At 39.4% G+C, this 26,412-nt stretch overlaps 1 protein-coding gene across 5 annotated transcripts in view; it reads left to right on the top strand.

Moving 5' to 3' along the window:
• Window positions 1-26,412, top strand: part of PPP1R12A (protein phosphatase 1 regulatory subunit 12A) — a 112,451-nt gene that overhangs the window by 28,767 nt on the left and 57,272 nt on the right. For all 5 annotated transcript variants that reach the window (XM_064701996.1, XM_064701994.1, XM_064701993.1 and 2 more), the window contains exon 2: window positions 15,420-15,550. In XM_064701996.1, the coding sequence (XP_064558066.1) occupies window positions 15,420-15,550 (131 nt within the window). The remainder of the gene's footprint in view (window positions 1-15,419; window positions 15,551-26,412) is intronic.

Raw genomic sequence — 26,412 nt, 5'->3', positions numbered from 1 at the left:
AATGTGAGAACTTGCAAGTCTTCCCTGTCAAACCCTACCCCTGTCCTTGCTATTTCTCCTCCCCTTCCAGGGACACTGAGTGGTTACCCACCAAAACTGCAGTGCTTAGACTTTCCTTCTGCTCAGGCAGTGTGTGTGCTTTCTCCATAATGTTAAAGCAATTTCATTTTTTGTGGGGTTTTTTCACTTATTTAGCATTTGTTTGTAGGTATTTGTGGGGAAAAGGCAGTCAGTAAAGCCAGTGTGCATTTGTATGGCTGACCTTGAAGCCAGCTTGCTTTTCAGCCAGGCTTTCCTTTTTGTGCTCTTTAATAATAATCATCTTTAACTAGTAATCTGATGTACAAGAAGCAAACTTCAGAACATTTGTGATTGATTTTGTGATGACATGCCTACTGCTAGGGTCAGGTAAACAACAGACTTCTGGGCTTTTGTTATTTCTTTCAAGCCAGGACTAAGCACAGTCCTGGTGAAGAGAAACTGTATTTTGTGTCCTGTTGCAATTCAAATATGTTAGCAGCCTCTCAGAAGTTAGAAGTCAATATAAACGAGTTACTGCATAATTAGCAATTTAGGCTTTTGTCCTTTACTCTAGAATCCTTTTTAGACTGAAACTGAAGTGGCTGCAGCTCCTGCAGGTCAACTGAGGCAGTACCCTACTTTGCTGCCTTGAAAGGGTGTGCTCTTCCTCCCACCATGCTGTTTTCTTTCCCTCCTCCTTTTTTGTTTGTTTCAGTGGGTGGGGAGGAAGAAAAGGTTGTTTCTGCCATGCTGGTTAGTGAATTGGCTAATGGAGAGTCTGACAAATGCTTTTGGGAGTGTGCAGTTGAGAATGAGGAGGGAGAGTGGGACCTCCCTGTTTGTCAACAGTGAGCTCGTGTAGAATCATGCCTTGAGTGATTATGATTAGTGGATGTTAGCTCAAAGGAATTAGGGTTTTCTGGTTTTATAACACTACCTCCTGCAGGGAACAGATTATTGCTTAAAAGTCATCTTGAAACATAGGCAAATTATTGGATAGGGATGGTGTTTATAAGTACTTTGAAATGTTTTCATCATCTGAATGTCATAGAATCTACAGCAAAATATTCAGATGGGGATCTAATTGCTGTCAACTGGGATATGGTTTTTGTGTAACTGCCTAAAATCAAGTGTAGCAGGAAAAGAAGATCATAAAAGCTCAGTTTAAATGCTTTCTTAAAGTGTGTTTTCATCAGCATTCAAGAACTTTTACCGAAAGTATGTTCTCCATTATCTCTTAAAAGTGGTACTGTGTGCAGCTGAAGACAGTGAAAAAAATACATCATACTAGCAAGTTTCTTTAGTGCCTTTTCTCCTTGGAACTCATTTCTGAGCTTCCAAAATTTGGCATGCAGGACTGAGAGGCTGGAGGTGAACTGCTGCAGCAGGTGTATGAAAGTCTGAATTCCTTGTTCTGTGACAGAAGTGCGGAGGACACCATGATTTTGGCACGCTGATTTTGGCATGTATGCTGTGGGTGACAGTTGCTCATCTAGTTACAGTATTTTACTCTGGCTTGCTTGCATGGATGAAATTGCTCTTAAGAAGGTTAGCAAGAGCTACAAAATTCAGCATTGACTAGTTTACAGGTTTGCCTCTACACACAGAGATAACTTGATTTGTGAGGATCAAAGGCTCTGTAGAGGATGGGGAATATACAGGTGTCTCCTGTCCCTGTCTGTAAACTCATCCCTAGAATTTGTAGACACTTAGGAGGTAGCAGGCATGACCTCTTGAGGCAGTGCAGGTTCTGCCACACAAAATAGGCATGACCAGAGCTGTGACTTGCAGAGTCATTAAGTCCTGCCGTGTGAAATGCTGCAGATCCCCTGTCTTACGTGTTTGGTGGCAGTGGTGAAGGTGGTACAGCCTGCATCAGAGCATGCAAACAAATCCAGAGTGAGGCTTGAGATGGTGCTGGTGCTGGAGCACACACAGCAGTTTGAAGAAAAAAAAGCTGCTTTTTTTGTAAGATACTGACAAAAAGTGTAACATTTTTAGTATAACAATGCTTCTAATACAGTGAGGAAAAGTCAACATATATCATTCTTGACCTCTGTATCAGAGTAAGTATCAGAGACTGTGTCAGAGTCTGGTTGGCTTTTTAATGCCATGAAGAGAACAGCAGTAACACTGGTTGCAGATGCAGTGTAGAGAATCGCTTCTCAAAAATACTCAGTTTGTGCTGGGTTTTCATGCACTGTGTGCCGAAACAGCATACATCAGAGTTAATCTGATACTTCATATGGTGAGGGTGTACTGTGACAAAAAAAGAGAAATCTGTTGTAACTCAGGTTTGGGGAGACATACTTCAAGGTGTCCTCTCCTGAGGAAGCCTCTTCAGGCTCTGCACCGAAGGTGTCTCTGCTGTGAGCTTTCATGAAAGTCTATGAACAGTTGTTCTGAGGGGGGTGAGCTTTCATCTGGCAGGGCTGCAAGCTTGAAGAGCTTCGTTGGACCCCTGCTGATTCAAAACTGTTTGCTGGTGCCCCAGATCATAGGAGTGAGTGTCAGCTGCATCCTCTGCCCATCAGGTCTGGCTCTGTGGTGCGGAAAAAGCAGCGCTGCTGGTGGTGAAGCTAAGCAAAGCTTTTGGGACAGTATAACTGTGTTGATATGGTATAGCTTTCTGGCTGATAAACCTAATGAACTTTGGTTATCTTAGAATCTTTCACATAGATTATTTTTTGTTTGTTTGTTAGTTAATTTTTTATTTATTTTATCCAGTATGGCTGACAAGCTAACACATTCAGGCATTCCTGTTGCTGCTTTGCAGTGCTGGTACGGTGTTACCAGTCCTTTGCTGTTTTCCATGGATTTCACGATCTGTTGAGAAGACAAACATTGGCAACCTTAAAGCTACATTAGTTCTTGAATAGTGCCTAGGGAGCTACCCAAGCACACTTGTGACCAAGATCTACTAAGTTAAAATAGTGGTCCATGGGGTTTTAATATTCTTCCTTATTACTAGTAGAATAGAAGGTATATCAGCCTCATTATGCAAGATAAAACTTTCTGATTCTTTCAAAACACAAAATAGAAGTATTTGTTGACTAATTTTCTATATTTATTTATTTATGCCCTATATACTGTTTGTGAGGGTTTTTGCACTCTTAACGTATCTAAAAATGCTTTAGTATTCCTGCCCCTGACAGCTGTGTTTTTCATTGATGTTTCTAACTTTTCCTTCCAAATCTCTTCTCTGTTACTGTAAGTTTATACTATCCAGACCCATTTTTACTTCAGATTTTATCTTGATTGTCTCAGTTTTATTTGTTAAAAAATTCTTTTTAATTGCTACCATAATTTTGCTTTATTTCCTTACTACTGTAGCTTCCTAATAAAATTGCCTTTCAGAAAATGGCTTCTGGTCCATGTGATACCCATTCAGAGGATTAAAAAACAGACTTGAAAATTGGCTCTTTTAAAATGCCATGTATCGTGTATATATAGTGATGCATACTGTTGTGGGTGGGTCTAAGTAAGCTCCGATTATTTTACTTGTTGGCTGTTGTCTTCCTGACCATTTTTCACTGTTATTGGGATGTAAGTAGTTTCTTAGGAACTTGTGATTACTTGCAGTTTCGTTAATCTGTCATAATGAGTTTCTAATGGGACAACTGTACCAAAGAATTTCCTGTTTATATAGACCAGAGGGAATCTGATGTCAAAGCTGGTACTTCTGTCCTGCTCTTTTGGGAGAGAGAGAGGGTTCCAAAGTGGATGTTGTTAATTTTGTGGCTCAAGAGAAATCCTGGATGGCCTTCCCTGTTAGGAAGTACTCACGGCTGTTTTCTCGTGCTAGTGAAAAATTTGGATAGAATCCAAGGCCAGTTGTTGAGGTGGGACTGGGGTTGCTGCTGGGGCAGAGGAAGCGCCCACATGGGAGCGCGTCTTCCTCCACCCAGTGAGGAAGCTCAGCGAGTTCGCCGTGTGGTGAGCCTATTGAGGGCAGTGTTAAGTTACACTGTGGCAAAAACGCCTTTTTTAGAAGTTGCAAACTCTGTGTGCGCAGATGAACAGCTGCATAGCTGGCCTTTGAGAGAGAGGGAGTTTGGTCTTGAATATTTCTTTTTATTCTTTATAATTGACAGAGGCTTGTGGTGTGTTTGATTATTATCTCTTTATTTGTTTGAACAAACAATATTGTTAAATATTCTGAAGCACGCATACAAATTATTTTAGAGGATTGCTTAGCAATGGGACACCGTGAAAACACTTTTTTTAACTTCCAAAGGTTTCTTTGAGTGGTTTGTCTGACTTGAATTTTGGCTTTAGGCATATCCTGATGTCATTCATCTTATAATTGCAGAGAATTTGAGTCTTGGTGACCCTTGTCTGTTGTAAGTACCTTTACTTTTGGAGACCACAGGGACATTTTTTTGTGCAGATTAAATGAGAAAAAAGGCTTTGGACAGGTTCTTCCAAATGATGCTCTGTGTGTTCCTACAATGTGGAATATGAAAATGTATATGGAAATTACCTGACACCAAAGTTTTAGCATTGTCTATACCTTATGCACTCCCCTGAGTAATTCCTTCAAACTTGCAACAGAACAGAAAGCAAACTAGGTCCCAGTTTCTTCTGATTTTGTTCTGTATGTATTTCTGAAAACAGAAATTAAATGAGTGATTGTAAAATGAAGTTATGTACATATGTGTGTTCCACAGCCATTGGAGAGAATTGGAGAGCTGCTTCCTGCGGTTTGTAGGGTTTTTTTTATTGAAAAATACAGTTAAAATGCATAGACATCACTGTTACGTGTAAAACACACTGTGCTACAAGGACTATTCTGGAGGTTTCTCAACACTTCTGTGTTGGCTGCCTCAGAGCAAGGCCTGTGCTGAGGAGCATTGAGGTGTTACTGCTAAAACACCTGGCAGAGGTGTTGTCTGACACTGCAGAGTTGCAGGGACTGGAAACTGCACCTTTCTCACCTTATTACCATCTGAATAGACAAAATCTATTAATCTATATTAAAAAATCTATATTAACTCTATATTAAAAGTACAGTTTTGAGGAAAAGAAACTGATATTTACTGTAACAAGTTTGGTTGATTTGCTTTTGGATAATTTCACTTAAACTCTGTTCAATTGGGTTTTTTCAGAAAAACCATGGTTTTCTGCTTAAGTTTGGGTGAGCCTGTCAGAATACTTTACCTTCATCCTGAACCTGCTGATTTGCAACCTAAGTCATCTTCAAGACTTAGTAGCATTTTTGAAAAGCTGAAAATTATTTCCAATTTATCTAGTCAATTCAATGAATCGTAAGTTTGATCACAAATTGAAGAATTTTCTGGGATTTACATGAGAGAAGAATAGCTTTTCTTTTCCCAGTCTAGGAACAGAAAGTAGCAGGGGCAAGATATTCTTTCCTTAGAAATGGAAAATTGAGAAACAATTCATTTCCATGTGTATATGTAGTCCTACTTTTTTGAAGTGGCTTTGTGCACAGAATGCAGTTTTGATAAACATATATATTTATCATATCTAACATTATCTGATTAATGTTTAAGCAATTTGGAATGCCAGTGTTGGTTCTCATTTTATTTTTGTTCCATCCGTGTATGAGTTTTTTCATTCAATTTGATGATATTCACTTTTTACATGTAAAGTGCGTATAAATGTAACTGATGTATTATTCATACTTCACACGAACTTTTTATTCTATGTTAAATTGAGTTATACAAATTAGTCATTTATTTGCATAGCTTCCCCTGCTTAGGGAGTAAAAGAGCCCTGACTGATACCACCCCTATCAGCTTACTATATCTGCTTTTACTACTCATACACTGTATAATGCTAAGGAGAGTACCACACATGGCAAGTGCTAGTTGAAGGAGTGTCTTACTGCCTTTTTGTACCTGTAATCTTGGGTTTTTTTCTGTTAAAGCCCCTTTTTATTGTCAGCAATAAGGTGTAGTAGGATCACAGCACAGAAAGTCTGTCTTGATTACTCTGGCATGCTCTGTCAGCATGTAAATTTTTCCCCATTGATGGTGTGAAGGGTTATTATTGTTTTTCTTAAATTTGATGTTATTTCTTTTATTCTACTCAGTTCTGCCACTTCACTTAGCTAAAATTAGAAAGCAGGGAACACTTCCCCTCGATCCTGCTAATACAGAAGATTAAACGTCAGCTGATGACTGGAGTACAAACAGCCTAGGAGTTCACAGAGGAAGGCTGATAGATGTGGTTAGGTTTGCTTTCTTCCAAGGCACTGCACTCTTCCACTCTGAAGAACTCAGAACTGTATAGAGGTGATAGTCAGAAGCAGAGGGAAAAAAAGAAAACTTGGCACTTGTTGTTTAAATTTAATAGAAAGAATATAGAAATGAAAAAAACCCCTATTTTTTTATGTAAAGAGGTTCCCCTGCAAAGTTTTCTTGATGCTTTTTTGTTTTGCTAGATTATATTGGTTAAGAAAGTGCATTAGGGGATATCAGGAGGTTAAGTATTTTAAACTGAAAAGCTACTTTGGCTCAAGAACTCGATTAGTCACCCATATGCTAAAAGCAGGTTATGTTTACTCATGGAAAAAAAAACCCTATTTGAAATGCAATTGGCTACTCTTTAATTTGACTGGGACAAAAATACATGTTATTGCATAAAAATATATGATCTTGCTTTCTCCTTCTGAAATGTAATGTCTACACATTGTGTGACCATGAAAACTAATTGCTGTCTGCCAAAGTTGTAGTAATAAATGCTTAGTGAAAGCATTACTGTATAGTGGCACTATATTTTTACAGTATGCCAGTTTTGTGTACTCCTGAACCTTGTTTCTTTTCCATACTTGTCAGGAGGTAGGTGTGGAGGGTTGCATTGTCTTTGTCCCACTGAGTGTGGTGCATCAACCACAGGGCCTGTTCAGATTTGAGAAAAGATGACTGAGAGGGTGCCCGGTCCCTGTCTGTCAGTATGTGAAGGGAATGTGTCAGAGGAGGTTTCCAGGCTCTTCTCAGTGGTGCCAAGCAATAGCACCAGAGGCAATGGGCACAAACTGATGCACAGGAAGTTTCACCAGAGTATGAGGAGGAACTTCTTTACTGTGCCCTGGAACAGATTTTCCAGAGAGGCTGTGGAGTCTTCCTCACTGGGGATGCTTGAGAACCGTCTCAAGCGCCTGTGCCATGTGCTCTGAGGATGGCCCTGCTTGAGCAGGGGGCTTAGGCTGGATGGCCCACTGTGGTCTCTTCCCACCTGACCCATTCTGTCATTCTCTGATCTGTTGAAATTGCCTCGGCAGAGGTCAGAAAAAAGAGAAAGCCTTCTGTGGAACAACAGAGCTTGAAATGCAGTTCTGGATGCAACTCCCACATTCACTGATTTTTGGTATGTGCTAAAATGAGGATCTGTCATATGTAATTTATACATACTTACCTGCCTAAGCCTTCAGGGTTCAAGACATCTTGTGAATTTGCACATTGTACCAGCTAGAATACCATGGTGTCAGTCAGATCTTCATTTCTCCATTTTGCCTGGTAAACTCCTGTTCTTTCACTTGGCATATGGTTAAAAAGCTGCCTAAAAAACCTGAAAGTTCATTTATAAGCAAATTCCACAAAAAGTACTAATGTTCTTTTTAAATGGAAAGAAATCAGAAGAAAAAGCAGAAGTTGTTTCCCAGGCACTTAATACCACAAGTTTAAGAAAAAGTCTCATTTGTGTGAACTTCAGACAGAGATTGCTTCGTAGAGTCCAGTCTCTTACCAACTGTGTCAATATGTTGAGCCAGGACAAAAAGAACCACTCAGGCAGATAGAGCTGCACCAGCATCAGTAACTTAGTTTTTAAATGCCATTTGGTTTGATCTCTTCCAAAATATTTTTTTTCCATGACATCTCATTTTCCAAGGATTATTTGAAGGCTTTAGGCAGATGTTTTTGGCAGGTGTTCCTGAGATTTTCCTTCACATTGCAGTAGATGAATACCATTAAAATTTAATACTACATATTTAGTATGGTGGTTTTAATTAAGAGATAACTTCTGGTATGGGAATTTCAAGTGTTCCTGAAAATAGATTTTCACAGAGCTAAAAATGAAAACAAATATTTATTTGAAGCACATTTGCATGCAATACTAGGTAGCCTGGAATAGTCGGGATTATTTCAGCGAGAACAGGAGCAGGCATTAGACTGGGTTGTTTTGCCCATATAATGTCTGTCAGAATGAGTCTTGATCCATTACTGGGGTTGGTAACACTCAGGGTAGCATCTCTGCTTAGAGTAAATAACGTTGCTGCAGCCAACTCTCCTTTTTTATCTTGGCAGGGGGTTAGAGGGCAAGAATAGTTCTATCTTTACTTGAAACACTCTGAAACAACTCAAATATTGCAGTCCTGATTAAGATCTATGGTTAAGCATTCATTAGGATTTAAATAGTGGAAAATCCCTATGAGATCAATTTTTTAACATGTAGATTATATCAGTATCAGCAGCGATAGATTTTAGAATTTTTCATTAATTGTGTCCATAATTAAACCTGCAGCTTTAACTATAAGTTACAAACTAGCAAAGCTTAAAGGCATGTAATTAAGTTTGTAATTCAGTGTAGCAAAGAAAACATGACAGAATTGTGGGATGGAAATTATGTTGTGCTCTTACTGCATATTTGAGCTAAACATTTACTGACTTCATGTAGCACCTGGTTTTATCTTGGAGCTGAAAGAAAATCTTAAGTGAACTTCTGTTGAGATATATTCATGTATATATCTTAGAAAACTTTGACAAGCTGTTTACATGAAGTGGAAATAATAGCTAGAGAAGTTTGAGTTCTGGAATGATTTGTCTATTTTTTCAGTGTTTGACAGTTCTGCGGTATTTGAATTAAGCAAGGATAGTTAATGGGTGCTCAGTTTCAACAGCCTCTGCATGCCTTCCCCATGAGACTTGAACGGACATGAAATGTTGTATCATCTTCAAGTAGTGGTTTTTCCTTAGGAGAAAGTCTCTTTCTTACCTGCTTTTGCAGATGTCTAAAATGATTCTCATTTTCTGCGCTTAAAAGTGAAGTGTTTCCAAGAGATTTCTCTGGAGAAGATTTTGCTGTTGCTTGCAGAAGCCATGAGATACTCTTGAAGTACTTTGGTAGTTTGAATTATCAGATAAAGTAATAATAATTTTAACTATTTCTTGTGGGTCAGTTCTCCAGGACTTTAAATAGTAGGCCATTCTTACCAAAACATAACACACAAGTGTATCATAGGCACAATATTTACAGGCAAGCTAAAGAAAGGAACGCTAGTCTAGCAAAAGAGTAATATTACTAGTTTAGCAAGGATATTTGCATTGTAGGCCATACCATTTTTGCTAGAAAGCACGCTTTAATAAAGTAAAATATTCAATCCTAAAACTAGATTTTTTCAGCAGGCAAGGTATCTGGTACCGGCTCAGTGAAAAATAGAGGCTGTGACTTGTGGGTTTGCTAAATGAACACTTAATTTCATAATTGAGCAACATTTGTCATCTGTAATACTAGATTAAGACCTGAAGTTCTGTTACAACACCTTCTGTTACAACTCTTCTGTTTCTTAACATAAACATGAAAATCAACAGCAGCCTCTTCACCCTGTATGTACTGTATTAAACAGAATGCTTGGCAAATGTAGAATACCTGATTTTATAGTGATTGCTTGAATGGTAAATAGGTGTAGTAGTCACTAATATTTCATAACCTCATTTGTTGGTCATTCTTATTACCTTTCATCCTGAAAGTGTTCCAAAATATTCATTGAGTCTTAGGATATAGTCATTACAAGTATTAGAACTTTAAGATGTTATACTTGGAATGAAAACATTGAATTAATAGCCGAGTAACAAATTTAGGTGCAAAAAAAATTCCTCCTTTGTTCTAGTGGCAGTAACTCCCAGATTACTTTGACTCCATAACTTGAAAGTTAGATAAGGCTCATGTTTCATTTCATACACCTTACTGCCACTTCAGTTGTTGGTATTGCATTGTTAATTAATGTGCAGCATAAATATGTAAGTTATTGAAAAGTGGAAAGCGTTGCTTGGACCTGGTTTGGTTCTTTTGACCAAATTTCTTTTTAGACCTTCTCCATTAGTGGTTTATTGACAGAAGAAAATGTCTAAGAATTGCAATATGTGAACTTATTCTTTTTTTTCCCAGTGTCAGTGAAGATGAACAGAAGATGTGATTAGTGAACTGCAGTGTCCTCTCTCCTAAGAACACCTTTCCTCATGAGGGCAGAAATCATTGCAGAGTGAGACCAGCGTTCAGACTGTGGGGATCAGCTCATGGTGCTGTGCTCATGGGAGGGCAGCACGAGGACTTGGGTGGGAGCAGGAATTGTTGAGTTCATGCTGTGAACTGTTCTGTGGCACCATTATTTCAGAGGATTCGTGGTTAACCACCTTCTCATGACAGCTGGTGAATTTAGTTCTCTTCAGCCTCTGTTCCTGTCTCAGTTTCAGGTGGAGCTGCTCTGTAAGGGAGGGAGGGAGCACAGTGAGATAGACAGTGCGAGTTAGGTGATTTCTGTAGGAAGGCTGTACAAGGCCGGGTTGGATGGGGCTCTCAGCAGCCTGACGTTCCTGCCCATGACAGGCATTTGGATATAGGTGGGTCTCTTCCAACCCAAAATATTTTATTTTTCTGTGAAATACTTACAAACAAGAAACTAGGCTTAAATGTGTTGTAAATTCAAAAGTACAAGGGGTAGAATCAGTTGCTAATTTAGAAATACGTCTTTCAAAAAGTGTCAGTTTGAAACAAGAAGCTTTAACACAGGCTTTATAAAATTCAGAAAATTCAGAAAATGGGTGAAAATTCAGAGTGAAACTAAATTTTGTTTCTTTGATAGTGGAATTAGGACTTGAAAATGAATTTCAGAACAATGCTGCTTCTCTGAATACAAAACCCATTTTAATGTAATCCAAGCAAATAATTCTGCTTTAAACATATAAAGATAAGATTATTTTTCTTTCTTATTTATTTCATTTTAAATTCTAATTGCCTTTCTGATCCAGTTTAGCACAATGTGTCAGCTTAGCTGTAAGGAAGTGTGGTATGTGATGGCAGAGGAACAAGCAACCCAAGGTAAAGAGAACAGGAGCCACTTTTAACTAGCTCTGCTGCTTTAATTTGATTCTCAGGTGCATTAGCACAGATGTTCATGTCCTGCTAAGTCCTGTTGGACCAACTGGAATTACTTCACTGGAAAAATTGAAAGAGGGGACAAACTATACTCCAGACCCACTGTGTGAGGTCTTCTTCGTGTTTCCAGTATTCACAAGGCAATTCAGAATGGCTGTTGGACTTGTTTTATCCCTTTAATATATTCATCTGTGTTCATATTTTTGACTCTTTGCTGTACCAAGAGTAAAACAGGAAAAAATAAAATGTGATGGCAGAGGTGTCAAACAAAAAACTTTCATAATAGATGCAAAGTAATTTATGGCCTAGATCACAATACTGATCTAATCAGTAAAAGGGTAGATTTTAATCTGTCTGTGGAGAATGGGGACAAATTTTACCAAAACTTACTGAAAGAAGTGTAATGTCTGAAAAAATTGTAGTCCCATGTACGGTGCATGATGTATGGCTCTGCTTCATGGAAATGGGACAGTGCTCTAACAGACTGATTGCTTCTTTCCCTACGAGATTTCTGATTTTTTCAAAATAGTTACAGGCTTGTTCTTCCTGTCTTTTGGGTAAGAGTGCTCTCTGCTGAATTCTTTGGGTGCTTGCTCCCTGAAGAACCAATCATTTCTGATGTTTCTTTTAAAATTGCTTCTTTTTAAGGCTACTAAGTTGTATTTCCCTGTCACCTGCGTTCTTAGCGCGTTGTATCAAGAGCCAGCAACATCACCTGCCACTTGCACTGAAATACAAAGTCATGGCAAACAGTTTCTAGTCTAGCATGTTCTGCAGGTATCTGGTTGTCTCCTTTTGGGTATTTATGGGAAAATGTTAAAATGTTGTTACCAGCACAAGCTAGACCTACTTAGGACTGGTCTGTGTGGGAGCCAGGTGCTGTTGATCTTTGCTGGTCTTTGCAGTCCAAGTTTCAGGTTGTTGTACAAATGGAAAGTGGTTTTCTTTTCTGGACTTCAGTGTACTTCCTTTTTCTTATCAGAAAAGGTAACCAGACTTTGTATTCTCAACTTTACTTTGACTTTATGACTGATTAGCCAAATTTCTAAATTGGTTCTCAAAGGAAACAAGGTTTATATGATTGCACTGGCAGCTGTCGTTCTGTTTGAGGCCCGTTTGCTAGGTCAAATTGGGCATGGTGATGAGTGCTTCATGTGGAAATGCCTTTCTGCAGTTGGTGAGGGGTTGAGGGAGAGAAAGCAGTTCATGGGATGAAGGGTATCTTATGTGTGAGCGCCCATGTTCTGCTTGCCCTGGGAGCTGGCTGGTGTATGTGCTCTGCAGATGTGTTTTGCAAGCACTTGGAGAGAGCTTCAGGATGACCTGTGGTTTCACTGAGTGGTAACCAATGCTCTAGGTGTGAATGTGGGCCATGGAGGGAGAGACTGGGGGACAAGGGCAGATGACTGCGAAGAACTGAGGTGAATCTTGGAAGGGCTGTAAGAGATGTGCAAAAGGAAGACCTGCAGCTGTCTGTGTCCTGTGTTCAGATTCTGGGACAGTAATAAAAGTGAGAATTTATCTTTCTGAGTTACTGCAGCATCAGTGGAATTCTAGTTATTTACATCTTGCATGTACATTGCTTTTTCCTTTGTAATAACTTGCAGGCTGAGATCTAGAAGGGCAGTCTGTTCAGTGACTACTGCTTTAAGTTTATCATGCTGCTCTGACAAGCTTTCCTTTTGTGGTTGAGATGTCAGTCTTTAACAAAAGAGGCACTTCTGACACTTGATAAATACTGCTTTTAGAAGTGAACAGTGCAGGAGAAATGGAAAAACATTTAGATAAAATTTCTTTTATAACATTTGTTTCTTGGCTTTCTGTCTTAAGGTACCTGATGATAGTGAGAGTGCCTTTCCTATGGAAAGTGCTGAGAGTGATGGGATCTATCTAACACCTGCCTGTAGTTCTGTTAAGTGCAAAAAGGGGACATGGAGACATAGGATGCAATCAATTAATGTTTTTCAGCAATAGAATCAATTGCAATTCGTTGTACTAGACTTAAGATAGGTATTATCTTTTTGAAGACAACAGCGAGTTTTTAATAAAATATTTTTGGTTGTTATGAATGTACATTTTCTGATAATACCTGAAAAGTGTATTTGAGCTCTCCTGATTCTTGCCATGTATGGCACAATAAACTGCCCAAATTTGGTCAAATATTTTTAGCCACTTAGTCATATGTCTTTTAATGTGCTGCATATGTAAGCTTTTGATTCACTTAGCAACAGCACTTTTATGACTATGTCTTGCCAGGTTTTCTCATGTGTATTTGAAAAATAGGCAAGGATTGTTGAGTTGTGTCACAATCAGATGGTTGGGTTTTTGTTTTTGGGGTTTTTGGTTTTTTTGTTGGTTGTTTTTTGGTTAATAGCAGTAATCAGTTTTAAGACAGCTTTTTTCACAGATAATAAATTTTTTTGAACTTTAAGATAAGCATGCATCATATTAAAATTTAGTATTCAAATATCTGTGTTGGAAAAAATGTTTCTGATATGAATTTATTTTTCCTTATAATTATATGGTGAATATTATTATAGATGTAGAATATCAGTGGTTGGACAAATAGAATATCCAGAAAACTGCATATATGGCTGTATATGGTTGATATTTCTGTTAAGTGTAGACATCTGAGTTTCTTGAATTTCTTTTCCTCCTAAACTGATTAACCATGTCTTGTGTTTAGACTCTTTATCACTAAGTTACAAAATTAAGTCTTACAAAAAGAGATGATTCTCTTCTTTCAGAGCTTGTTATAAGTGCATAATCATTGTACTCTGTTGATAAGTGGGAGAAATTGAAGACAAATATGGTTGACTTGTAGTCTTTATTGTTGGAGTATGTTAAGAAATTATTTTATTGGGGATGGATATGACTAAAAGGTTTTCAAGTCAGTTTTCAAGAATACCTGAAAAGGAAGGGAAGATTTCATTTAAGAATGGGGTTTTGTTTTTAACTGAAAACCAAATAATGCAAGCAGTGTATTACAGTCTAGCTTTACCTAACTAAAGCAAATGGAGTTAAAGAAGGATGATTTGTGGCTGGTTTTCTTTGGCTCCTTACACTGGGCAGCAACATTCTCCTCATGGTGTGGCTGTTGCCTCAGCATTGCAGAATGGAGGGAAGCTTCAGGATTAATCTTTGAGCATGCAGTTGCTTAAATAGTGATATCCGAGTTGTTTTCTTTCTGTAGTGAAACATTATGTGATTTTGGGAATTTTTCAGAAGTATTCTGAAAAGTAAAATTTATACCTTAGTTACGTTTCATTAGAGGCATAATTCCCTAGTAGGATTTAGGAGCTCAAGAGTAGAGGTTCTCATTTCAGCCATGTGGCTGTGTAGCATTGTTGATTTATTAAGCTGAAAAATTAATACCAGTCTTGTGGGGTCTAGCTGCTTGGAGTTCTTGCTGCCCTGAAATGTAGAGGGACTTTTCTCTCAGTTGCTCTGCCCTTTTAAGGGCAGCAGGATAGAAGTTGGCAGGAAAACTCACTGAGCACCCTGTGAGAAAAATACTGGAACACAGAGAAGAAAGGCAAAACAGGAGTCAGCCAAGATGGAGGTCTGCAGAATGGCAGCAGTTCTGCATCTGAGCAACGCTGTTTGCTTGGTAATTAACAGATGTGGGCAGATGATAAGATTTTTGCAACTGCCTAAATGATACTCAAATAAGTTTATAAACAGGAGTGATTAATAGACTGTTATAAGATTTATGGTGGTATAGAATATACTGCAGTAGAAAACGGTAGGGTGATGTTAAAATACTATGCAGCATCCCCATTGTACCCCACAGTTTCATGTACATTACAGGTAAAATCACATTATGGTATTGTTTTCAAAGTGCTTCCCTTGCTCTTAGTCACAATTCTGCTTCATGGTGTAGCTGTTTATTCAATTTTAATATCCACTCCAGTGGCTGAGCTGGGTCTGGGAGGAAGGGAGGGTTTGAGGAACTATTTTATACTGGAGAATAAGTGTTCAGTGGGGTTTGTAAAGGGCTTATCAGAAAACCAGAATGCATTTACCTGAGAAAATAATATTTTTTTGCTTTTTTAAACTATTTAAACTAATTTATTTAAAAAGTTTTATAGATCTGGAACACCTGTTGTTTATCTCTCAAATTCTTCCTGTTTTGCTGTCAGACCCCAACAAAGAAACCCTACTTCCTCCTCAGAACTGAAAATACTTAAGTTTTCTCCCAAAGATTTTGCTTAAAGATGTCCATTGTAGAACAGCTTTGATATGAACTTACTTCTTAACTCTTTCTTTCTTTGTAGGCTTGTATAGATGATAACGTAGATATGGTGAAATTTCTGGTGGAAAATGGAGCAAATATTAATCAACCAGATAATGAAGGCTGGATACCTCTACATGCAGCTGCTTCCTGTGGATATCTTGATATAGCAGAGTAAGACTTTTTCCTCTATTTTTAAATCTGTGTATTTTGCTCATACATTGCTAGAGAGACAATAGAAGCAGATGGTATTCATAAGTTGTGTTTTTAGTTGCCTCTGGGATGTGTAGTGAGGAAGAATGCTTTGATATTGTGTGTTGATTGTGAAGTGTGCTACGTCTATAACTTTGTGTGTTGCATCTTCTATTTCTAGTTTTTTTACATTGCATATTGGGAGATACAAACAAACATAAGACTGCTTATGACTGGCAGATTATTTCTTTATATTATTTTTTTTCTGTAGAAAGGCTTTCTGGGGGAAGGCACAGGGACAATGTTCCAAATTACATTTATTAATAGTCTGAAATATTATCCTCAGATAAGTCTGTAGGTAGGAGATAAGTTTTACAGTTGTATTTGCAGTCTTGAAACGTTTGTTTTTCAGCAGTGGTATAGAACAATTGGCTAGTTCTTTTGGCTGTGGAGCAAAAGCCTACAATAAAAGCTGGATGCCCGTTTCAGTATTAGTTAAAGCTTACTCACTACTGAATTCCAGGAGTGGTTTTGTTGTTTTTGAAGTCTGTTGAGGGCCACTGAAGGTGTGCTAAATATAGCAGTTAATAAAGTCTTTTTTAAAACCCTTTGGGTAAACACAAAATTCATTAATTTTACCAAACTCATTGTGACATCTGATCCAATGTAAGATTTGGATAAAATAGAAAGCAGTATTTTATCATATAATTATGTACTAATTGCAGTGGTGAAGAATGAAAATTGTGAGTTCATTCTGTTAGTTTGAGAGTTTTACTTGCTGCAGTCTAGAGAGAAGTGAAAAATTCTGGAGACTCTAGTATATCATTTTCCCTGGAATTTTTTTTGAGATGTTCACAGAGTGGCATCTTTTGTATATCCTTTGTATAACCTGGGGCACTGTGTGACCACTAACTTTGTAATCTGCCTTTCTACGCTATGCTGATGCTTGATGCTGTTGTCCCCCTTGCATGAGTACTGGAAGTGTTTACTTCTATTATACTATACTTGGCTAAAGAATTTCCCTGCAAATTGAGATAATATAGGCCTTTCTACAGCTTAGTGGAAGTAAAACACCTGCCTTTATTCTACAATAGGAAAAAGTTTAGTTAAATGATCTTGATTTGGCATTGCAGCCGAACACAGGCACTTAGTTGGGAAAGAGTGAGCAGTGTCCCTTGTCCACTGAACAGTTTTTCACTATTGACTTATTGAATATCTGAGGTCTGTCTGATTCTTATTCTCTCACATTGGAGCAGAACCACTCTGCATATTTTCTACTGATAGCCTTTAGAGAAACGGGGTTATTGAACTGTAGTCCTTTGGGATGTGAGAATCTAAGATGTTGGAAGAGCAGTGATTGCATGGAGTTTCGAAGATAAGCTGTTGAAACAAATTTCCATATACAGCTGAGAAGGGGAACCTGATGTGAATGGAGCAGTATTTATAGCTGATGATGCCCATAGAGTTTAGATCTTCTTCAGACTGCTTCTCCACAATCTCATCTTCAAATAATTTACAAAAATGAATTCTAGAAACCACAATTTACAGCTGAAGCAAAACTGAGTGCTGTGTCCAGTTCTGGGCCCCTCAGTTTGGGAAGGACATTGAGACGCTTGAGCCAGAGGAGGCAATGAGGCTGGTGAGGGGCTTGGAACACAAACCCTGTGAGGAACAACTGAGGGAACTGGGCTTGTTTAGCCTGGAGAAAAGGGGTGACCTTGTCACTCTCTACAACCTCCTGAAAGGTGGCTGTAGTCAGGTGGGGATTGGTCTCTTTCCCCAGGCAGCAGTTGACAGAACGAGAGAACACAGTCTCAAGCTACGGCAAGGGGAATACTGGTTGGATATTAGGAAGAAGTTTTTTACAGAAAGGGTGATAAAGTTCTGGAATGGTCTGCCCAGAGAGGTGGTGGAGTCACCATGCCTGGATGTGTTTAAGAAGAGATTGGATGTGACACTCAGTGCCATGGTTTAGTTGAGGTGTTTGGGCATGGGTTGGACTCCATGATCTTTAGGGTCTCTTCCAACCCAGTGATTCTGTGAATTCTGTGGGGGAGGGTGAAAGGATGATACAATAAAATACCAGAGATTAGAAATTTTGTTCTTATTTATTCCATAGTATGCGTTGGATTCAGCATCTCCTTTAGTGAGGATGCATTCTTGGGAGGCATGAGAACGTGTGTTTGTGCACGTCTGTGACTGAGTCTGATGTATTGTACTTTTAGCATCTATTTTTGTGCAAGAGAGAAGACACTCAGGGAATGAGTTCTGTTGTTTTCTACCTTTATTAATAAAGGGCTGGGGAGAGTCTGACCTGTGCTTCCCTTTCTCATCCTCCCATGGAATCGCCTGTTGCACAGCTTTGTAGTGCTTCTCAAACTGGGGACTTGGCAATGTTGTTTCTGCTTCTTCGGCTGCCATCTTAAGTTTTCTTAGGCCTGCCTTCCTTCCTTCCTTCCTTCCTTCCTTCCTTCCTTCCTTCCTTCCTTCCTTCCTTCCGCCACTTCCGCCACTTCCGCCACTTCCTCGCCACTCCTTCCGCCACTTCCCCTTCCGCCTTCCTTCCGCCACTTCCTTCCTTCCGCCACTTCCTTCCTTCCGCCACTTCCTTCCTCCTTCCATCCTTCCTTCCTTCCTCTTCCTTCCTTCCTTCCTTCCTTCCTTCCTTCCTTCCTTCCTTCCTTCCTTCCTTCCTTCCTTCCTTCCTTCTCCTCCTTCCTTCCTTCCTTCCTTCCTCCTTCCCCCTCCGCCCCCCCCCCCCCCCCCCCCCCGCCTCTTAGTTGAAGTTTACTTCTTAGTTGAAATTTACTTATTGAGATAGCACAACTCTTTTAAATCATCCAAATATGCAAAAGATAATTTCAGGCTTGTATGTCTCAAAATCAAAAATTATATTTAAGAAAGCAACTGAACTAGGAGATTCTAATCCTAGAATTACAGAGTATTTGAGTTGGCAGAGACCTTTTATAGGTCAGCTAGTCCAACCTCTCTGCAATGAGCAGGGGTGTCTACAACTAGACCAGGTTATCCAGAGCCGTGTTCAACTTGGCCTTGAACAATTCCAGGAATGGGGCATCTACGACTTCTCTGGGCAAACTGTTCTGGTGTTTCACCATAAAATCATTTGTGTCGGAAAACACTTCCAAGATCACTGAGTCCAACCTTTGACTGAACACCACCATGACCATAAAGCTGTCCTGTCCAGTTGTTTCTTGAATGCTTCCAGCGATGGTGACTCCACAGCCTCTCTGGGCAGCCTGTTCCAATGCTTACCTGCCCTTTTCAGTGAGAAAATTCTTCCTCATGTCCAACCTGAACCTCCCTGGCTCAGCTTGGAGCCGTTTCCTTTTATCCAGTCCCTGTTAGCAGGGAGAAGAGACCAACCCCCACCTGGCTACAGCCTCCTTTCAGGGAGCTGGAGAGAGGTCTCTCCTGAGCCTCCTTTTCTCCAGGCTAAACAGCCCCAGCTCCCTCAGCCACTTGTGCTCAGGACTTGTGCTCCAGACCCTTCCCCAGCCTTGTTGCCCTTCTCTGGGCATTCTCCAGCACCTCAATGTCCTTCTTGCAGTCAAGGGCCCAGAACCAGACACAGGACTCAAGGTGTGGCCTCACCAGTGCCAAGTGCAGGGACACAATCCCTGCCCTGGTCCTGCTGGCCACACTATTGCTGATCCAGGCCAGGATGCCATTGGCCTTCTCGGCCACCTGGGCACAGCTGGCTCATGTTCAGCCACTGTCCCCAGCATTCCCAGCTGCTTTATCCCTTGGGCAGTTCCCAGCCACTGTCCCCAGCCTGTAGCACTGCATGGGGTTGTTGGGACCCAAGTGTAGGACCCATCACTTATTGAACCTCATCCAGTTGGCCTTGGCCTACTGATCCAGCCTGTCCAGAGCCCTCTGCAGAGCCTTCCTGCCCTCCAGCAGATCAACACTCCTGCTGAACTTACTGACTGAGGGTGTCCTAGGTCCCCTTGTCCATATCATCCATAAAGATAATAAACAGGACTGGCCCCAGTGCAGAGCCCTGGGGAACACCAACTCCCAGCTGGATGTAACTTGTTCATCACCACTCTCTGGGTGCGTCTATCAAGACAGTTTTTTATCCAGCAAAGAATGGGCCTGAGCAAGCCATGAGAAGCCAGTTTCTCCAGGAGACTGCTGAGAGAGAGTGTCAAAAGCTTTTCTGAAGTCTCTGTGGACAACATCCACAGCTTTTCTCATCCAGTTGATGGGTCATCTGGTCACAGAAGGGAGATCAGGGTTGGTCAAGTAGGACGTGCCTTTCCTAAACCCATGCTGGGCGCACCTGATCCCTTGGTTGCCCTGTAGATGTGAAAAGTTTCATCTTAATATGTAATCAAAACCTTCCCTCTTTCAGTTTGAAGCCATTTTCCCTTTTCCTGTCCCTGCATACTCTTGTTAAAAGTTCCTCTTCTGCTCTGCTATAGGCCCCTTTAGGTACAAGAAGGCTGCTATAAGGTCTATACTTTACTTTTAAGTAGTCCCTGCTGCTACTCAGGTGTTCCTCAGTGAGTGCACTCCATGTGCTGGAGATCTGTGAGAAGTACAGAACATGGAGGTGGTTGGAAGCTTCTCTGAAAAAAACCTCTGGATATCTCAGAGAGCCATCACTTCAGCAATATTTTTGCCTTGGTCCCATGCTAATTGCTAGTGAGCTGAGCGAATATGTGACATGGCCTCCCACTTGTTGGGATTTTATTTTGCTGTGTTCTGTCTGGTCAGTGGGCTTGTCATTGCAGGTGTATTCCCTGTCCCTGTTATCCTCCCCTGGGCTCACCACTCCTGTGACAGCTTCTCTCAGCAGTATCTCCTGTGCCATTTCAGTTTCCTGCTCCTTCAGAATTGCCATCTTGTCTTGACTGTTTCCTGTCTCTTCTAAAAAAATGCGTCCTCCACTTTGAGAAATGTTTGTCTTATAAAGGCCACTTCAATTGAAATACAGCAAAGAACATGGTTTAGTGTGTAGCAATGTGTCAACTGCTTGCAAAGGGGGAGTCCTGCTGTAAAAGTAAAATTTCTGGTATGGAAGGCAACTGCTTCTGTTGTTTCTGGCGTTTGTAAATATTGAGAGTGTTTCAGCTTACTAGAAATTCTTTGAATAATTTTAGAATTGTGTATTTAGATTGCTGTTCATCTAGTTTATGATTATGTAAATCACCTTGCAACTAATTGTAATATGAACATGTTTTAAATCAAAATTCTTCAACATTTCCATAATAGATAGATTTTGTATAGTATGTTCTCTTTTCTGTTCTCCTTTTTTTTTTTAATACACAAAAAGCTTTACCCAAGTGAGATTTTTTTTTCACTAATATATTAGTGTAAATTAAGAAGTCAACCCATGAAATGCTTTGTAAAATTATAGTTATGTGAAAAGAAACTAACTTGAATACAGGACTTGAACAGAAATTTTGTGTGCACTTTAAGAGGCTATTTAATGGGTAGGACCCTTGAATTTACCTTTATACAACTGTTTTCTTGTGTATAATGAATTATTTTGTCTGATAGATCTCTTTTGTTGTTGAAAAGTTCATATATTGTTTCAGTATCAGGGAATAAACAAATAACTTTTTTTGAATGCAAAATAAGTAATGGGGGAAGGCAAAAGTGGCATTTAAGAAACAATTTTTAAATGCTTACCTTTTTATTTCTCTGCTATGTATTGCACCAAATAAAGAAAAATCTGAAGTAGCAGAAATTTCTCTTTTGTTCAATAATTAAAGTCTGTGTTAAAAATTACTTTCTTGTGGGCTTTGCAGGTTGCCTAGTTGTGAGTTTGTAGTTGATGTATTTTGAACCTTGTTTGCAACTGTTCAGAGGCTGCTATGCAGTTACACTGCTTAAATAGGAATGCTTTTTCATTTTACCCAGAATGAAAGATGCATCTTCCAAGAAGTATAAGAAAAGTGTTTTTCAAAACTAACATAAAGTCAGTGGCAGTTAGAGTTTTGTTGCAAAAAACACCCAAAAACTGAAGGGGGAGAGAGATGTCTGCTGAAGGAAGAATAGCATTTTCATACCTTCATGCAGTAGGTATTACAAGCAGTTTGACAAATGTTGCTGGAGATACTGAAATTCCTCATGTGTTCAAGGGATGACAAATCTATAGAGGGTGGATATGTTAAAAAATATTAAGGCAGAATACATACATACAGATGGAATTTGATTGAGGAAGTCCATGGCAGTAGCTGGAAAGGTATTATATGAAAAGTAGCATATATTTGCTCTGCTTTAGTTCTCCTTGGAGATCTTATATTTGGAGATGGGCTTGATGTTAACTGGATTTTTGGACTGACTCTTTTAGGTAGCTTTTATGTTTGAGAAGCATGTTTGATACCTGTTCTAATCCTAAGACTTAGCCCAGTTTCAAAATATACCTTCTTTATTTAAGAGGTTTTGAAGGCTGGAGCATATGATTACAGTCAGAAACAGAAAAACATCTCGAGTTCAGAGTCTCCTCAGCTTATTTAGGAAGAGAATAGTAGCTTGACCAACTCTGTTGCTGTAAAACACCAACTTTTCCTTTCTGCCCAACGTTTCCTATGTTATATATCCCTTCCTTCCCCTAATATTTAAAGCAGACTTTAACAGGCTTGTGTGTAACCAGAGGCTTGCTGCTGACGCCCATCTGTTCTTCCAGACTCCAGACACCTGAAAGTGAACCTAGCCAAACTTGTTTGCTGAAGCCTTTGCAAACCATTGTCCCAGGATCTCCCTATTTTGGTAACAGTCCATTAAGACTAAATGAGTGATCCTTGTCTCATAGACAGAGGACTTCGAGCCAGTCCTGCAAACCTGTAGTTGGATATCTCAGTGTTCAGTGATAGGTGGTTTTCTTACAGCTCTGATTGCCTTGAGGGGACTGCTGTGGGTGCTGCCTGGTAGTCAAGAGAATGCAGTGGAGTTTGGCAACATGATTAGAGTGATCTAACTTGAGACTATTGCAGAAACAGGCAGATACTCACTTCCTCCCTTGGTTTTGCCTCCTCCACCTTCCCTCGTGTTATCTAGTGATCACACACCAATGTGGGAGCTATATGCATAAGAATAGCCTTCAGGGGCTTTGGAGGCTTTATTCTCTTTTGGATCACTGAGCTGACCTGGCTTGCCAGCAGCACTTGGCATAGATGTGCAGGTTAAAAAAAAAAGTCTAAGCTGCTTTTCAGACATCTCTTATACTTGTGATTGGAAGCCTGGCTGAGTAGAGCTGCCTGTTCTGTGGTGGAGTCCCATGGATCATCTCCCAGCTCATGAGCCTGAACCACTTGGTACTGTTCCATGTTCTTTCATGATATCTGAGGGTGTTAGTGCCAGAAAGTATGTTTCAGAGCAGTTGTTTTTAATTCATCTTCTCCCAAAGTCTTAATAACTTGATCATCTGAAGCTATTTCTTACTTATTAGTGAGTTTCTAATCTAAACTCTTTTGCTGTAACCCATTTTAATCCTAAAGAGCAAAACATTACTTAGGCAAAGCACACTAATAAAAATGTCAGGGATGGCTCCTATCTCCTTCAGCTTGGTTACAAGTTATGGTTTTAATTGAGTAGGAAATGCTATTACTAGTGATACATTCAGATATGGATCTTTGGAGAATAATTGGAAATTTGGATTTTTGAACAGCAAGGTAAAGCTTGTGGTCTGAGGTAAACCACATGCAAACTGATGATGCTAACCGGTATGGGGTTTGATCTTACAGAGATGCTATAAGGTGAAGGGATGTTTTTGTCAGGATCCAAAGTGTTTATTTAAATAGTAGGAAATGCTGACTGGAGGTGTAGGATTAAAAGTAAAAGGAAGCGAAGATGAAACATCATACAACCCACTCAAGAAAATGAGAAGAGGACTTCAGAAGGATAAAACAAGTCATGTGACAAAACAAAAACAGGGAAAGAAGATATATTCCCAGCCAAGGAAAAACATCTCTTCTAGAAGAATTACTGACTCTTACAAGTTGATATTGGTAAAGCTGCAAGTGTTTGTTTTGAGAGCTGGGAAAAGGTCGCTGCAGGCTTTAGAAGATTGTTACAGTTAATTTCCATTTGTTGCCTTCTTTGTGAAAAAACAGATTGGGGAAAAAACGTGTCCCCTACTCTCCGTCCCCAGTCAAATTGTGATGCTCTGTGCAACATAAAAATTCCTTCTTCTCCAAACTTGCATTAGTTATCTGCAATGATAAAGCTAAATTCTGTTAGATAAAATAGTGGACAGACTGGGAGAAGATCACTGAGGTAGTATCAGCTGGCATTTTCTTTTATGAAGATGTACTGTGGTAGTGTCCTGTTTCCAACATGTTTTTGCTGCATGTAAGTATGTCCTAAGAATAATGAAATGCTAATGAGATTGTTAAGGTTGGTGGTGAAGTTCCCTTTTTGAAATCATGTCATTATGTGGTAGAGTTTAATCTTTTCTACTGTGTAGCTGTGATCTGATGTGTGGATAAAACCCAGCTGACGGAAATACACAGTAAAATACAGTTGGATGGATTAGAGGAAACTATAGCACTTAAGTGATTTTCATACATGTTTGTTCAGGTGAGGGAGTCAAGGAGAACTGGTCACTGTAGTATGTACAAAGTGTGTGCTCTATAGCTGCCTTTTTTCAGATTGGCTTACTGTGTGCATCTCTCTTTGTGACCCTAAATATTTTTAGTTAATGTATTAGTATTTAGTAAGTGTTCCTGTTCTTCTGAGGGTAAATGTAATAGAAATTATGTTCAGAGATATCTTCCTCAGGAACATAATTTAATGGGAAATATCTTTTTTTTTCTTTTAATACAGTTTAGCAGTTCATTCAATCTAGTGAAAGTCAAGGGACTGATGCCCATTGTAATGCTCAATGCACTCTTAGTATTTGGCTGAAAAAGAATTTGAAAATGGAGCTGATGTCTAAAAAACCATCATGCTTTTAGAAGTGAAATGGGAGAGATCTTACTTATTTCTCACAAAACATTGGTTTTATTGGTATTCTGAGAACAATTTAAAGTAGATGCCTTACGTCTAATTGTGAAGCTGAAGGTGGTACATAAGGAAAAGAACATATACAGAAGAGTGATAGATATGGAAACCCGAGAAATTGTATAGACTCACAAGAAACAGCACTCAGATCCTTCCCAGCTGATAGCTTGTAACTGCCCATTGCACCAGTAAGTTCCTGTTTTCTAAGTAGGACTAGAACATGGGAGAACAGCTCTAGATATATTATATTCATGGGCAACCAAGTTCTGAATTGCACAAAGGCTTGGTGAGTGTGGCATACTGTCGCATGTGAGAGGCCTTATCAGCCAGTTCAAAATTGCTGTATGACAGAGGCAATGATAGATCCTCTCTACACTGTGGAATCTATGGAATTATTAGTGCTGTTGACCACTGAATGTAGTATTTATTGAGTTATCTGATATAAAAATAATTTAACTTGCAACAAAGTTGGTTTTGAGGATTGTGTTCTAGGAGAAAACAAGGTTGTGGTATAGATTGCCACTTCTCTGCATCTCAGTTTTGATTTTCTTGCAGCTTTTACTTGAGTGGTTTATCTGTTGTGAGTTTGACCCTATTCTGGCACAATACAGTAGACTTTCTAGTGACACCAAAACAATTTATGGCCTACCTATCCTGTCTTAAACCATGTCTTTTGTTGGCTATCCTAAACTGTGTCATTTCAGTGCAAATGACCATAATCTGTGTGTGGTTTTCTAGTCTTACCCCTGACTGAGGCAGGGTAAAAGATGTTTGAGTTCTCCTAAAGTGCATGTAGATGTAGCCGTGGTGTATCTAGACACATAAGGGCTGCTGTGCATTGATGAAAGTGGGTTGTTAGGGTACAATTCAGACGCTAAGACACAGAAGTGTGAGGGTTTTCTATAAGCAGTGGATTTGACAAAAAAAGGTATAGAAAAGTAATTATTTGAAACCTCTTTATTACAGACAAGATACTGCTTATCAAATGATTGAGACATTTGAATGAAGAGTAGGACTTTCTTTTGGAAGAAGATTGATTTCAAGGAAATTCAAAGCAGACTGAATATGTAAACAATTGCTATGAAGTGCAGATTGCTGGTATCTAAATGGGGGTCAGACTAAGTTCAGTACTACTGAGTGATGCTAGAAACTGCAACTGTGATAGTAGTGTTGCTTTACAGAGACGTCTGCTTACTATATTATGTAATATAATTACAAGTAAGATAAGTTCTGTGATGTAGTAGTTATGTATATACTAAGATCTTTTTTAACACAGGAAATGAATTGATCTTGGTTTAAATTTTTCTGATATAAATGCAATCATGTGGCTGTTGGAGAAAAACAAGCCTGTTAAGTCCATACTCATAACTTCTGCTGAAATAGAAGTCAACAGATAAAATAATTTTTTTTGATGCTGCCATACCCAAATATAGCAATGCTGCTTTTGGCAGTAAGGCTGGAGGGGTGGTGAGCTCCTGGTGGGATCACCTCTTCTTAGCTGAGGAAAGTGGGAAGCAGCATGGTCTTCCTTCTCCCTCCTCCTCTTCTGCCTCCATGCTGCTGTTACCTCTTCTTCTCAACCACCGGAACTCAATCCCAGTTGTTCACCTTGATGATGGTTAGGTAAATCACCACAAATGCTTGGACACTTGCTATGGGAAAGCATTCCAAGCATGGTGTTTTCAGCTGGAGTTACAGTATGACCTCTGCAGCTGCAGTGAGGCATTTTTCATACTCAGCCTTCACGTTTGCACAATATGCTGCAAGTTTCAAAATGAATGCTCGTTCATGCAGTGCATCATGAAAATAACATTTGATATGCACTTTAAAAATACTTCTTGTTTTGCTTCATTTCATTCCTGCTGAAA

The sequence above is a fragment of the Zonotrichia leucophrys genome, chromosome 1A (assembly GCF_028769735.1).
Source record: "Zonotrichia leucophrys gambelii isolate GWCS_2022_RI chromosome 1A, RI_Zleu_2.0, whole genome shotgun sequence".
Lineage (NCBI taxonomy): Eukaryota > Metazoa > Chordata > Aves > Passeriformes > Passerellidae > Zonotrichia > Zonotrichia leucophrys.
The sequence above is the reverse complement of the archived record's forward strand: the minus strand, read 5'-3'. Positions and strand labels throughout refer to the sequence as shown.